This window comes from Zingiber officinale, chromosome 11B, assembly GCF_018446385.1.
Source record: "Zingiber officinale cultivar Zhangliang chromosome 11B, Zo_v1.1, whole genome shotgun sequence".
Taxonomy (NCBI): domain Eukaryota; kingdom Viridiplantae; phylum Streptophyta; class Magnoliopsida; order Zingiberales; family Zingiberaceae; genus Zingiber; species Zingiber officinale.
Window position 1 is genome coordinate 19,883,330 of NC_056007.1, and position 13,306 is coordinate 19,896,635.

At 39.9% G+C, this 13,306-nt stretch overlaps 1 protein-coding gene across 1 annotated transcript; it reads left to right on the top strand.

Moving 5' to 3' along the window:
* The first annotated feature begins 5,383 nt into the window (after positions 1-5,383).
* LOC122034214 (potassium transporter 25-like) lies at positions 5,384-12,990 on the top strand. The gene is made up of 9 exons (XM_042593361.1): positions 5,384-6,021; positions 6,297-6,822; positions 6,907-6,960; positions 8,750-9,010; positions 9,088-9,140; positions 10,018-10,141; positions 10,238-10,492; positions 11,656-12,062; positions 12,135-12,990. The coding sequence occupies exons 1-9, from the start codon at positions 5,983-5,985 to the stop codon at positions 12,765-12,767; spliced, it is 2,352 nt and encodes a 783-aa protein (XP_042449295.1). The 5' UTR covers positions 5,384-5,982; the 3' UTR covers positions 12,768-12,990.
* The last annotated feature ends 316 nt before the right edge of the window (positions 12,991-13,306 follow it).

Sequence of the window (13,306 nt, forward strand, 5' to 3'; positions counted from 1 at the left end):
GCCCGAACGGAGGACTCGACGTGGTGCTGGAGGAAGGGAAGCAACCGGAACCGCTTCAAGGGGAGCCGCAGGCGCCTCTAGTTGAGAAGGAGTCCGGTCGGAAGATAGAGCCTCGACCGATGGTGCCTGGCCGCGTGGGGAGGCGGTGCCCGTCCGCTCGGACGCTTGCACGGCGGAGGTTGCTGAACGGAGGGGCTTCTCAACTCTTCGTCTTTTCCTATTGAGTGGGAGCTCGTCCTCCGGATCGGAACTTTCCTCCCGAACGACCGGTTCCTGGCCAGAAGTTGCACCGCCGACAGCATCCATAGGCGAAGGCTGAGCGGCCGACTCGCCTGCCTGCGCTTCGCTCTCGTCCTCATGAGAGCCGACCGGAGCAATGCCCAGTTGCTCCATTTCCTTGGCCGCTGCCGCTTCGAGCGCGGCCGCTTTCTTCTTCAAAATTCTGAACAGCACCGACTCCATTACGATGTTCACTGCAAAGAAAAGAGAAGGAAATCAGTTAGAACTCAAGGCAAATGTACCGGTGAAGTTCTTACCGAAGCTGCTCGGGAGGGGGGTCCGGCTCGGACTCAAACCAAATATGTACATCACTCCTTCAGGTAGGAGCTTGTTGATGTCGAGCTTCAGACCGGCTAGCAGATTCACTGCTTGAAGATAGTCCGGTCGGGTCTTATATTTCTTCGGCTCGGGAGAGACGGGCGGTCCGACCTGCCATTTCGTACGGAAGGAGAGCCGCTCGGGAACACGAAGGTAGAAAAAATTCTCCTTCCAGTGTTTGTTGGAAGAAGGCAACTTATCAAAAAAGACTAAGCCGGGTCGGGCTTGAAATAGATAAGTGTCCGGCTCGGACTGTTTGGGGTAATAAAAATAATAGAAGATCTCCGGGCGGAGGGGAATGTTGTGTATCTTAAACAAAACCACAACCTCGCACAGGAGGTGAAAGGTGTTGGGAACCAGTTGGGTGAGCGGAATGCCAAAGAAGTTACAAACTTCAACAATGAAGGGGTGAAGGGGAAACCGCAGACCGGCTACGAATTGGTGGCGGAAAAGAAAAAAGGCGCCGCGCGGCGGCTTGTGTGGCCGAGCGGAAGGTGAAGGTAAAATTAGCTCAAAGTCGGAGGGGATATCAAAAGCATTGAACAGGCTCTCGGCATCGCGCCGATCGAACCGCGACTCCATGGTGGTATACCATGGGCCGAGAGCCGGGTCCGCAAGCTGAGAGGAGCTTGCCATCGCCAGAGCAATGGAAGAAGCAGGGATCGAAAGGGAAAGCAAATGCGCAAGCGAGAAAAAGAGCGAAACAGTAATCAAAGGACGAAACGCAGCTGAGAGCGCGAAGAAAACGCAGGGGTAAAAGGGAGAAAGGAGAAGGGACCTTACAAAGGAGTTGAGGATCGAAGGAAGAAGACGGAGGGCCGCCGAAGAAGGGAAAATCGAAGTCGCCGGAACGCTGGAGCACCGAGGAAGGATATAGGACACGCGAAAGCAAGGGTGCGGCGGAGGAAGAAGGTGAAGTCTTTATAAGGTCAGGCCCGATCGACCTCGATCGTCCGATGCAGGTCACAGGAACCGAGGCCCACATCGGGTCGTTCATTTCAAACCGCCGACGTCCCATCGGACACATCGCCGAACTGTACGATGACGCCAGCGGAGGTGCCACGTGGCACCATGCCATAAGGGCGCATTTAATGAGCGCCATTACGGCACGCAGTGCGCGTGCTCGGTCTTAATGGAGAGGATTTGCATGAATTCCAAGGAGATCCGAAGGGCGTCAGCGTTGACAGCCGACGCGGCAGTGAACCCCGCGCTCGGAAGAAGCCGAGCGGCCGGGGGGGAGGAACATCCCAGAGTGGCAAGGCGAGGTCATTCAGGTCGACCGGCAGTCCAGTCAGTCGGACTTAGCGCCTCCTTCGACTAGACTTGAAGGGGAGGCATGTGATCCGGTGATAAGGACGGGGATCCTCGTTGGCGGAAGGTCAACGATGTGTGGAGATCAGAGGTCAAGAGATTCAACCGTGAGACCGGCCGACCAGACGAAGCGGACCGACTGACCGGGTGATGTAGGCCGACCGACCATGAGTCCCCCGAACCGAATGATGACAACCCGATTGGGGGTCGGGTTTCCGATGCTCAAGGTAAAAAGGTTTCAAGAGCCGAGCGGGCTGTCCGTTTGGCCGGTGCACAAGGTAACACAGGCGGGAGCAGTCTCATCCGAGCATACGACTGATGCAGAAGTTATATGTCTGCCGAGCGGCCGACCCGCTCGGCCCTGGAGCAGACAGAGAATGCAAGAGGACAAAGGAGACAGGGGATAACATCATCCTCAAGACGCCTGCCGCCGACAAGCAGCAGAGTTGGCGGCCGAGCCGTACACAGGATCATACGGCGGAAGCTTCCACCGTCACATCCGGGATATGCTCGGACGATTGCGGAATGACGCCAAAGGTACTTTTCTAACAGAGGCTTGTTAAGGTATGTTTGGGAAAACGTGCATGCATAGAGAAGCGTGCCCGCGCCTCCCCGGGGTCCTATATAAGGACCCCCAGACGTCAACGAAGGTAGGCGCAACTCTTTACTATAGCCACATTACGCTGCCTCTCTCGTTGCCTGATTTGAGCATCGGAGGGTCGTCGCCGGGAAACCCCTCCCGGCTCGGCTTCTTTGCAGGTTCGCCGGAGAACTATACCACTAGTCGAAGACAGCGGAGCGTACCACGTCCCCAATATCCATCGACTCAGTACTCGGACAGGATCAAAAATATTTCCATACGCCTCAATCCTAATATTCTTAACCCGAAACTACGTACCACTAAGAAGTCTATTTAGAGATCATATATTGCTTCAATGATAATCAACACTTGAATGAATTTTGACATAAGAAATTAAGTATGTAATAACAATGCCTTATTTATTAAGAAAATATTCAAATATATGTTTAAAAGGAATTATAATCTATTATATTAAGCATGATAAAGAATGTGAAATTAAGTTTTTTTTTTATGTATTCAAAATTTAAATAACAGAAACTATAGTTTAAAAACAAGAATTAGGATAGTTTTAGAGTTTTAGCGGTGTTTTACCAAAATGTTTTATAGAAAGTAAATATTATTATTTCTACTACTATTTATTTATTTTTAAACATATATTTTCTTTTCGATTTTTTTTGTTCTGTGTTTTTTTTTTTGGAAAACACCTACAGACACTATACAAATAAATAATTATTTTAAGAAAATTCTACAAAATTAACTAAAATCACATTTTAAAGCGCAAAATTATTCTTTTAAATTATTCTCTTATAATGATAATATTCTGCTTAATAAGAATGGATAACATTAATTCTGGAGTGACTAACCTGGCCTATAAAATTTTTCCATTGATTATTAAGGTAAATTGAAAAATATTCATGGCAGACGATCAAGAAGCCTAACATCCTTTAGTTGTGTGCCCCATTTAGAAAAAAAAAATCCTATAAATTTATCATCGCTAGGGATCAAATTTCGTTATAATTAGGAATCAAACCGCGAGCACCATAACCTTGGGGCTCTTATAATGATAATATTGATCATAATGGTGGTTGAAATTCAATTCTAAATTTGAAGTTGAACAAAGAGAATTTTAAAATTGACTAAACGATATTAATGTCACAAAGAAGTTAAGTTAATATTAAAATTTTATTTTTTTAAAACTTATATCAAAACTTTTATTTTTTAAAAAATAAGAAATTATAAATTTTTTTAAAATGCATAGATAAGTTATAAATTTTTTAAAGTATAAAAAATAAAAAATAAAAAATAAAAAAATCTCACATAATATAAATTTAGCTCTTAAAATATAAAGATTAAAAAAATAATATAATCATTAAAAATATAATAGGTCAAAATTAACCATAGAATACTTTATGTTAAAACTATTATATAATATTTTTTAAAATTATTTAATTATTTTAAAAAAATATGAATTGATTCGATTGCTATATATATATATATATATATATATATATATAGATATATGATAGTTCAAAATTTAACTCAAAATAATCACATAATAATTTGTTAATATTGCTATGTGATTATTTTTAAATTGTTTGATCTCTTAAAAAAACACACGAGTAGAATCAAATGTAATGTCACAATATACCTATGTTAGCTAAAATATTATAGAATGTTATTATTTTTTATTTATTTGATCAATTTAAACATAAACATTGAGAAGCGTACAAAACTCAAGAAGAAAATGATCATGAAATTATTCTATGACTATTTTTTTAATTGGTTGACTATTTTAAAAATATAGATAAACTCCAATAAGTCCCTATAAGGCTTCTATTTATTTAATATTTAAGTTGGAATAAAATTTGAAGGATAAATTTGATAGAATAAACCGAATCTAGCATCTTTTAAAGATAAATAAAAAAAATACCTTTTGTGCAAAAATTAATTTGTTTTTTGTTTGCTTAAAAACAAATTTAAAAAAAAAAATGGTAGGTTTTGGTTGGTATCTTACTAATTGATGGGTTTGGATTGTTCCACGTGGCTTCTTATTGTTACTTGTGTGTGGATGCCATCTAGCCAACTTTAATGATCTTTATCCACACATTCAAACTTCAGTCCTTTTCACTTACATCTAATTTCATTTTAGTCCCTTTCACTTTGACTACCGATACCTATACATAAAAAAACAGGATTATTTCACCATCAAACTTGAGCACATTTCAATCGAGCTGATAACTAACTTAGATGACAAAGTTGTTTTATTAGAAAAAGATTGATTTTAAGGGATTCATTTTTTGAGGATTAAATATCCTTTCATCTAGAAGATTATTTGGTACATAATTTATCTTTCTTTATCTTTTATGGGGCATGAGAAATATTTAAGAGGAACACAATCACTTTTTACTTCATGGAACACATTTCAGGTCCTTTCACTTGCATCTAATTTCACTTTGATGCCTTTCAACAAAAAAAACAGGATCATTTCATTATCACTAGAGCACGAGTTAAACAAGTTAGCTTGAAAAGGATTTGAGATCTTGCTTGTTTCTATAAAATTGCTACGACCATAGTGTAATGACAAAGGCATTCAACAAACTGTCAAACCCTCGTCCACGTTTGAGATTAGTTGAGCCCCAGGTACAATCTTATTAAAAATTTTGGATATCCATTTAGAATTAATAATAACAACAGTTTGGTTGAAACAAGCAAAACCTCATTGTCCTATTGCAAGTTAACTTGTCCTACTGGAGAAAAAACGAAGACGAAGAAGCATGGGAACTGTGCTGTTCCATGGATTTAGTCATTTAGAATCCAACAACCATCTAAATAGATAAAGAATTAACTTTCCACGTCGAGCACTGAGCACTATTGTCTTCTCATCTGGAGCACTCGTGTCCTTTGCTTTCCGCACCCATCAAGAACTGACACATAGAGCATACTCTTTGTGGTTCGCAAATCATGAGCTTAATAGTTTATTCTTCGCACAACCACAGCACGGCTTTTTGATACGCTGATTGTCGATTAAAGGAACACCAACCTATCTAATTTTTAATCCCTGCCAAAAATCTGGAAGAAAGTTGGAATTTTTATTCGTATTCATCTCTGCAGGCTTCCTCTTTCTTTTTTCTTGCAGCTCGGTAGGTCACCAACGTACTATCCGTCTCTATATCTGTTGGCTTTGTGTCCGGAGACTAGCAGAAGCCATTTTTGTCGTGGCACGCCAAAAAAGTTTGATTCTTTGTCGCCGGACGCGTAGTGGCGAAGCACAAGAGAGACAGCGTACAGAAACATCGAGAGAATAACTGCTACTTTCGGTTGTTCTTTGGAGTTGTAAGTGTCTTGGACATGGTGTATGTTTGATTCCGCTTCCAGTTTCCGCCGCCGCCACCGCCGCCGCCGAGAATCTTGGTTTTCGGCTCCTCCTTTGTTGCCCCATGTCAAATTACCCTGCCTAGAGGAGTGTGTGATTCTGAGTTCAACGGCGCAGCGCTATGGATTTGGAAGCCCGACCCGTCAGCAACCCTGCCAAGGTGAGTGGTGCGATTGACTGCTGGGTAGTAAATTTTGGACCTTGATCCCGTTTCTGAGGGGTCTTGGCTTAGAGGAGTTAGGTTTTGCAGTTTCCTATTTGAGGTTGATTGAGCGTGGAGGCTCGGGTTCTTCAACTAGAAAATGTCAAGGGTTCTTCGATTTATTTTGATTCTGCTTTCAATTTGCTCCATTTCATCTCCAAGCTAAGATCTTGCAAATTTTTCATCATGGTTGTTGCTCAAAGAGGGAACTTTACTTGTTATTTGAATTGCAGAGACAAACGTGGAGTTCAGTACTCATGCTTGCTTACCAGAGCCTTGGTGTGGTCTATGGTGATCTTAGCACTTCACCTCTGTATGTATACAGAAACACTTTTGCCGATGATATCCAGCACTCCGATAGCAATGATGAAATATATGGTGTGCTATCTTTTGTTTTTTGGACCCTCACCCTTATCCCTCTTCTCAAGTATGTCCTCATTGTCCTCCGAGCTGATGACAATGGCGAGGGTGGCACGTTCGCCCTCTACTCGCTTCTCGTTCGCCATGGTCGCATTGGATTCATACCGAACGGGCAGGTTGCTGATGAGGAGCTGATGGCCTGTAAAGTGAAGGATGAACCCTTCCACCTACTTAATAATGCTGTTCCCATTTCGCCATGTGACGGTGATACATATAGTTCATCATTGACGAAGAGGCTGTTGGCGAAGCACAAAAACTCACAGCGTGTTTTACTATTACTTTCTTTGCTCGGGACATGCATGGTCATTGGCGATGGTGTCCTCACCCCGGCAATCTCTAGTAATGATTTGTTTCTATGATTTATTGTTGCCTCTTTGGATACTTAACTGATGAGTTATTCTCTGAATTTGTTATTTGGTGCAGTCTTTTCGGCGATCTCAGGGCTTGAGTTTTCAATGTCAAGGGAGCATCACAAATGTAAGGAAATTCTCTAAATGCAAACTAATGGATATGCATCATATGCTCAAGAACTATTGTTTAGAATTGTTGGTAACACAACGGTCGTTATAAAGATCTGGTGACGTTATATTTTTCTAATATACTGATTTTCGTTTGGTTTCTTAGTTTTAATGATTCTGTTTTATTATCTTGGTTGCTTCTATCCTTACGTCTGGTCACTATGAGGATTTATATTAATTTTTCCATCCCATTACAAATGGTTGCAAAATGTACCATATAACTCAATATTTGTGTCATTGCTGCATGTGACACTATTGTATTAAGAAGGGGGAGCCTTGGCGCAATGATAAAGTTGTTGCCGTATGACCTTGTGGTCATGGATTCGAATCACAAAACAACCTCTTGTAATGTAGGTAAGGCTCCATACAATATACCTAATGTGGTCAGACCCCTCCCTAGGACACCACATTGGCAGGAGTTTCATGCATCGGGCTGCCCTTTAATGGGTCTTTTCGTGTGCCATGTCATTCTTATTACCCTCCATCTTCCTTATGACTTGTAGATGAAAATGCATTTGTCTACTCTAATTCTGTTTCTTCATTTATGTATTTATTTGTTTTAATTTGCATTTGCCTTTTTTTCCTCGATGAATCTGAGTTTGAATGTTTTATCCCATTTCTACGAACTGGTTTATACAGGATAATAGAGTATCTCTTATTTTGTGTGAAATATTCAGATGCAGGGATTTGGAGAACAAGTTTCATTTCATGGTTGGTACACGTACTTTGTTTGTTTTAACAAATCCATCACAAACTTTCAAATTTATCAAAACTGTTATAAACTATCGAAAATTGTAACATACTATCGTCATGATAGTCAAGATAGAAATCTAGATCTGATATTGTATGATCCAAAATGACTTAAACAATCTAAATCCCAAATAGGATTTAAATCATGTTATGATTTTATGAACCTACAATGCAATCCTTGTTCCTCTGTATGAACTCGATGATTCAATAAGTTTGATTAAATAGAATATATTTATTTATAATGACAAATAAAGTTCTAAAATATTTTAATTAAATTACAAGTTCTTACAGTTGCATGCTCTGATCCTAGATTCGAACCTATGAACCTATCTGTGTTCTTAGGTAGGATCTTGATCCAGATTACCTTGTCCATCATTAGGTTTCTTTCCATAATGCTATTGTTAAGTTAGTGATAAGTCGGCATGCAATTGCAAAATCATCTACTATATCTGCATCAACCTCCATGCAATTAAAAATAATAATTTACACCCCCACGGGTGTGGTGCATATAAAACACTCAAAGGAACAACTAAGAGAATTAGGGTTTAAATCTCAATAGGAAAGTCTATTCTGGAGGTTGGCTTTTGAGTGTGTACCGGATTTACACGGTAGGCGAACTAAGGGGAATGCCGCCTACCTATTATAAAAAAAATCAATTTACAACCAAAACATACCCTCCCTTCCCTTAACTTGTTGTCCAATTTCCTCATACCATCCCCCTCTCTCGTCACAATAGGGTTCCATCATGCTCCCCTACCACTTGCAATTATAAGGATCTAGTTACTCGGAGAGTTCTTGAATGGAAGTTTCACTATGTGTGCAAATTTGTTTCAACTTGAAAACTATTGGCAATTATGCCATTTTTTTAGTATTGCTTATCATGCCTTTATAATTTTGTCTTGTTGCTTATGACATTTTGTATTGATGTACTTCTTATATTTATTATCGGCTTGGTGCCTTTTATGAAAATTACTTCCCTTCGTGATTCATTGTTACAGATGTTGAGCTTCCTTTTGCATGTTTCATTCTGTTATGCTTATTCACACTGCAACGTGTTGGCACTCGCCGATTGGGTTTCCTGTTCGCACCGATTGTCATAATTTGGCTTTTATGCATCAGTCTCATTGGTGCCTATAATATTGTTCATTGGAATCCTCATATATATCGAGCCCTCTCTCCATACTATATGTTCAAGTTCTTGAAAAAGACTGGAAGAGGAGGTTGGATGTCATTAGGTGGTGTTCTTTTATGCATAACAGGTTCGTAGAAGGTATCTATCCTCCGCATATCGATTTCTTTACTCGGAACCCTTTTAGTATATGAATTGTTTTTACAGGTTCGGAAGCAATGTACGCTGATCTGGGGCATTTTTCGCAGTCATCTGTAAAGGTAAGATGATAGTCATATTTAATATGGATGTATTTAATTATTCTTTGATGGTGTATGTTTCTATTTGCCGGATGTATCTTTTCTCTTTATTGTTTTAGTTGGACTAAGTTCTTGTCAAAGAGTGTTGACATTAGTTCTCACATTTGCAACTATTCGTTTGTTTTGTGCCAAGGTTTTGGAACATCGTCCCAAAGTTGATAAGGGTTTTGTTTCTTTGTACCAAGCTTTCTACTAATATCAGTATGTATCTATCTACTATACTCAGAAAAACTATTGATTATCCAGAAGGGTGGAAGGTGGTAGGCAATTAAACCAAATGGACTGAACTACGAGCTATATACCCATAGACGACCTCAAATGGACTTTTACCCTTCAAACAATTCACATAATTATTATAAGCAAACTCGGTACCCTATACTCTAACAAACTCATAGATAAATCTAAGCAACATAAAATTTAAATATAATAATTTTAAACCATAACTATGTTAGTGTATTTTGTCCAATATGGCATATTCTGAAATACGTTGTAGGTTTGCTTGATCAAAGAAATTTTTTTCATTCTTCAAACAAGCAATGTGAAGGAGGATCATTAAAGGGAAGTTAACCGGTCAACAAATGAAGATTAATAAGGATCATTGACTTGAAAAACTTTTGTAGACACTTCGATACTGTTTAGCCGTCTACGTACATTGTACTTTGTTTGGCTCTAACATTCTGGGTTGACATTGGAAGCCCATATTTATCACATTGATGTCGACATATTACACTCATTTATACTTGAGATTATGGAAGAGTCGAATATATGCTTTGTAGTTGGCTCGCAGTTCAATCTCTAGAGAACTGATTGTCTCCATGTGAAATGAATTTATCTACAGATTGCTTTTGCATTTGTGGTGTATCCATCTTTGCTCCTAGCATACATGGGACAAGCTGCCTTTTTAACTCAGCATCATGTTATTGAAAATCACCATCGGATTGGATTCTACGTGTCTGTACCAGGTATCAATAATTCTCCATATCGTGTTTTACCGATAATTCTTGGTCTTTAATTATGAGGATTTTCAAAGTATTTACATATAGAAATTCTCTTGTTAGAGAGACTGAGATGGCCTGTTCTAGTAATCGCAATTCTTGCTGCCGTGGTGGGAAGCCAGTCCGTTATCACTGGTACTTTCTCTATTATCAAGCAGTGTTCTGCCTTGAGTTGTTTTCCGAGGGTGAAGATAGTCCATACGTCATCCAAAATAGATGGACAAATATACATTCCTGAGATCAATTGGATTTTGATGATATTGTGCTTGGCGGTGACTATCGGTTTCAGAGACACCAAGCATTTGGGAAATGCTCAAGGTACAATGCTCTAAAAATATGACCTCGCAATTATGTTTTGTAGACTTTCCATTCAGTTTATCATTTTCCTCATATCCTTTATGTTCGACTTGGCTTTACTTATACCTCATTGTTTTGCCTCATCCCAATCGATTCTATACCTGTTTTGCCTCATCCCAATCGATTCTATACCTCATGGCTAACAGAAGCGACAATAGTAGAAAGCCTCAAACAAAACCAAGCTAAAAGAGTCATTTTGGTAACAAAAGGTTTAATTGTTTGAATCTACATCTCTAAGTTTAGTACCAAAACTAGATATCAGGATCCAATCGTTAAGCGATTTAAGCAAAGGAGAGTTGTTTATGGTTGGTGTTAGGCATCGGTTTCTTCCATCTCAAGTACAACTGACCATGTGCAATCTAACAACATCCTTAATCTCTACCTATGGATCCTTATATTGATAGGGGAGAGATTGTTATGAATATTTTTCTGAAATATATAGAAGCATTGAAATAATAAGGGTAGTCCAATGGACGAAGCTCCCGCTAGTGCGATGTCCTGGTGAAAAGTAGGATCATATTAGGATCATATTGGGTCTATTGTACGCGACCTTACCTTACATTTTACAATAGGCTATTTCCATGACTCAAACTAGTATATGCCTAATGGAACTCGATACCAGAATACTTGATGAAGAGCTGACCTTTAGATAAACTAACTAGGGGCTTCATCTTTAATGCTTTACCATTGCCTTAGAAATCCTAAAAGCTTCTCTAGCAACCTGAAAGATATCAATCTTTAACTTTAGTCATGAGTAATCGATAGCAGAGTGATTGAATGGTTGGGCATGTCGATCATGTGAAGTATGAATACTCATTACTATTCTAACATTTTGGAGATGCATCAAGTAGGCATCCGTCCGATGTTACCCAACTATCGGTTGATTTGCGTATATGGATGGTGGTATAAATGCAACTGATACCAATGAAATTGGAATGAATTCCATTTTATCTTATTTTTTTTTGTAAAGGTGTGAAATAATTTCAGATATCTTTGTTGAATCAATTCAGAGAACTTTGTTTAACCTTTGTTAGTGAACCGATGATTCTGTACATTTTGTCGTGGACTTTCTCCATTATTAACTTGTCTATAACATGACATCTTTAACCATTGCATTGCAACAGGTTTAGCAGTCATTATCGTTATGCTGGTCACTACCTGCCTCATGTCACTAGTGATCGTCGTATGCTGGCATAAGAACATTTTCTTTGCAATATGCTTTCTCATTTTCTTCGGAACAATAGAAGTGATATTCTTCTCAGCCTCCCTAATCAAGTTTCTCGAGGGAGCATGGTTCCCTATTGCTCTCGCCTCCTTTCTCATGATGGTTATGTACATATGGCACTATGGCACGGTCAAAAAGTACGAGTTTGATGTTCAAAACAAGGTTCCCATCAACTGGCTGCTTAGCCTCGGCCCCTCTCTTGGCTTCGTTCGTGTGCGAGGAATTGGTTTGATTCACACTGAACTTGCATCGGGAATTCCTGCCATTTTCACACACTTTGTCACCAACTTACCGGCATTTCACCAGGTATGCCTCGCAAACTTTTTTTTAATGCACTGAATTCTAGTAGGAAAATGAATTTGAATTCGACTCGCACAGGTTCTTGTCTTCCTATGCATCAAGTCGATCCCAATCCCACATGTCCGGCCGGAGGAAAGATTCCTTGTCGGTCGAGTTGGTCCTAAAGAATTCAGAAGTTACCGAGTCATAGTCAGGTACGGGTACCACGACGTACACAAAGATGACTTGGAGTTTGAGAAGGACCTAGTTTCCAGCATTGCGGAGTTCATAAGATCTGCCGGGCATGAGCGTAATAGTCTCACGGAGGGAACCGACAATGGCGATGAAAAAATGACAGTAGTAAGTACAGGTTTCAGGTTCAGTGAGGAGAAAATAGAATCTGAGGTAGCACCGGGCCTTTCAGGATCCAACGAGATGCATTCTTCAGCAATTCCACGGAAGAAACGGGTGCGGTTCGTGTTGCCAAAGAGCGCAATGATTGAAAAGGGAGCCGAAGAAGAGCTGCAAGATCTGATGAATGCAAGAGAAGCAGGAATGGCCTTCATACTTGGGCACTCACACATGAGGGCCAAGAGCGGATCGAGTTTGATAAAACGTCTTTCCATCAACTTCGGATACGAGCTCCTGAGGAGGAACTGCAGGGGGCCGATGTACGCTATCAGCATTCCACATGCTTCGACTCTCGAGGTTGGGATGGCTTATAATGTTTGAGAGTTAGCATTCGACTTGTACAACTTTGCACATACCATGTTCATCTTCAAATCACAACAGCCAAAGGCTCAAAGATCATAAAGGCGAAAACAGATTTTGCAAGGATCATTTGATTAGTCCCATGTTAGTTGAGCTTTGCCTTGTAACACTTTGTATATAAGAACATGACTTTTTTGAGCTTCTTTCATATTTAAGTTGATATGTAGATGTTTTTGCCTTGTTAGTCAATTTATGTTTGTCTATTGTACTACTCAATCGGATAAATTTTACTTTACCAATCACTGAGTTTGTTGTACACACACTTTGGTGGATGTACATAAGTATCCAATTGATACCTCGCGATAACAACTTCACTCTAGGCAAGGAAATGTCATCTGCTAGGCTACTGTTTGCACGTGACTCATAATCTCTAATGACATAGGAGAATCTATATAGTCGACTCCGCTTAGCAAAATAAGATTTAGTGGTCATTGTTGTGTAAGGAGTGACTAAAGGTCTGGTCTTGGAAGAACTTACTGAATGCTACCAGACTTGTCGAT

What these genes read in the sequence shown, in the direction of transcription:
- LOC122034214 (XM_042593361.1), top strand. Translation starts at nt 5,983, where the DNA reads ATGGATTTGGAAGCCCGACCCGTCAGCAACCCTGCCAAG. An exon ending in TTTCGCAGTCATCTGTAAAG is followed by an intron (nt 9,141 to 10,017) that starts GTAAGATGATAG and finishes ATTTATCTACAG; the next exon opens with ATTGCTTTTGCATTTGTGGT. An exon ending in ACTTACCGGCATTTCACCAG is followed by an intron (nt 12,063 to 12,134) that starts GTATGCCTCGCA and finishes CGACTCGCACAG; the next exon opens with GTTCTTGTCTTCCTATGCAT.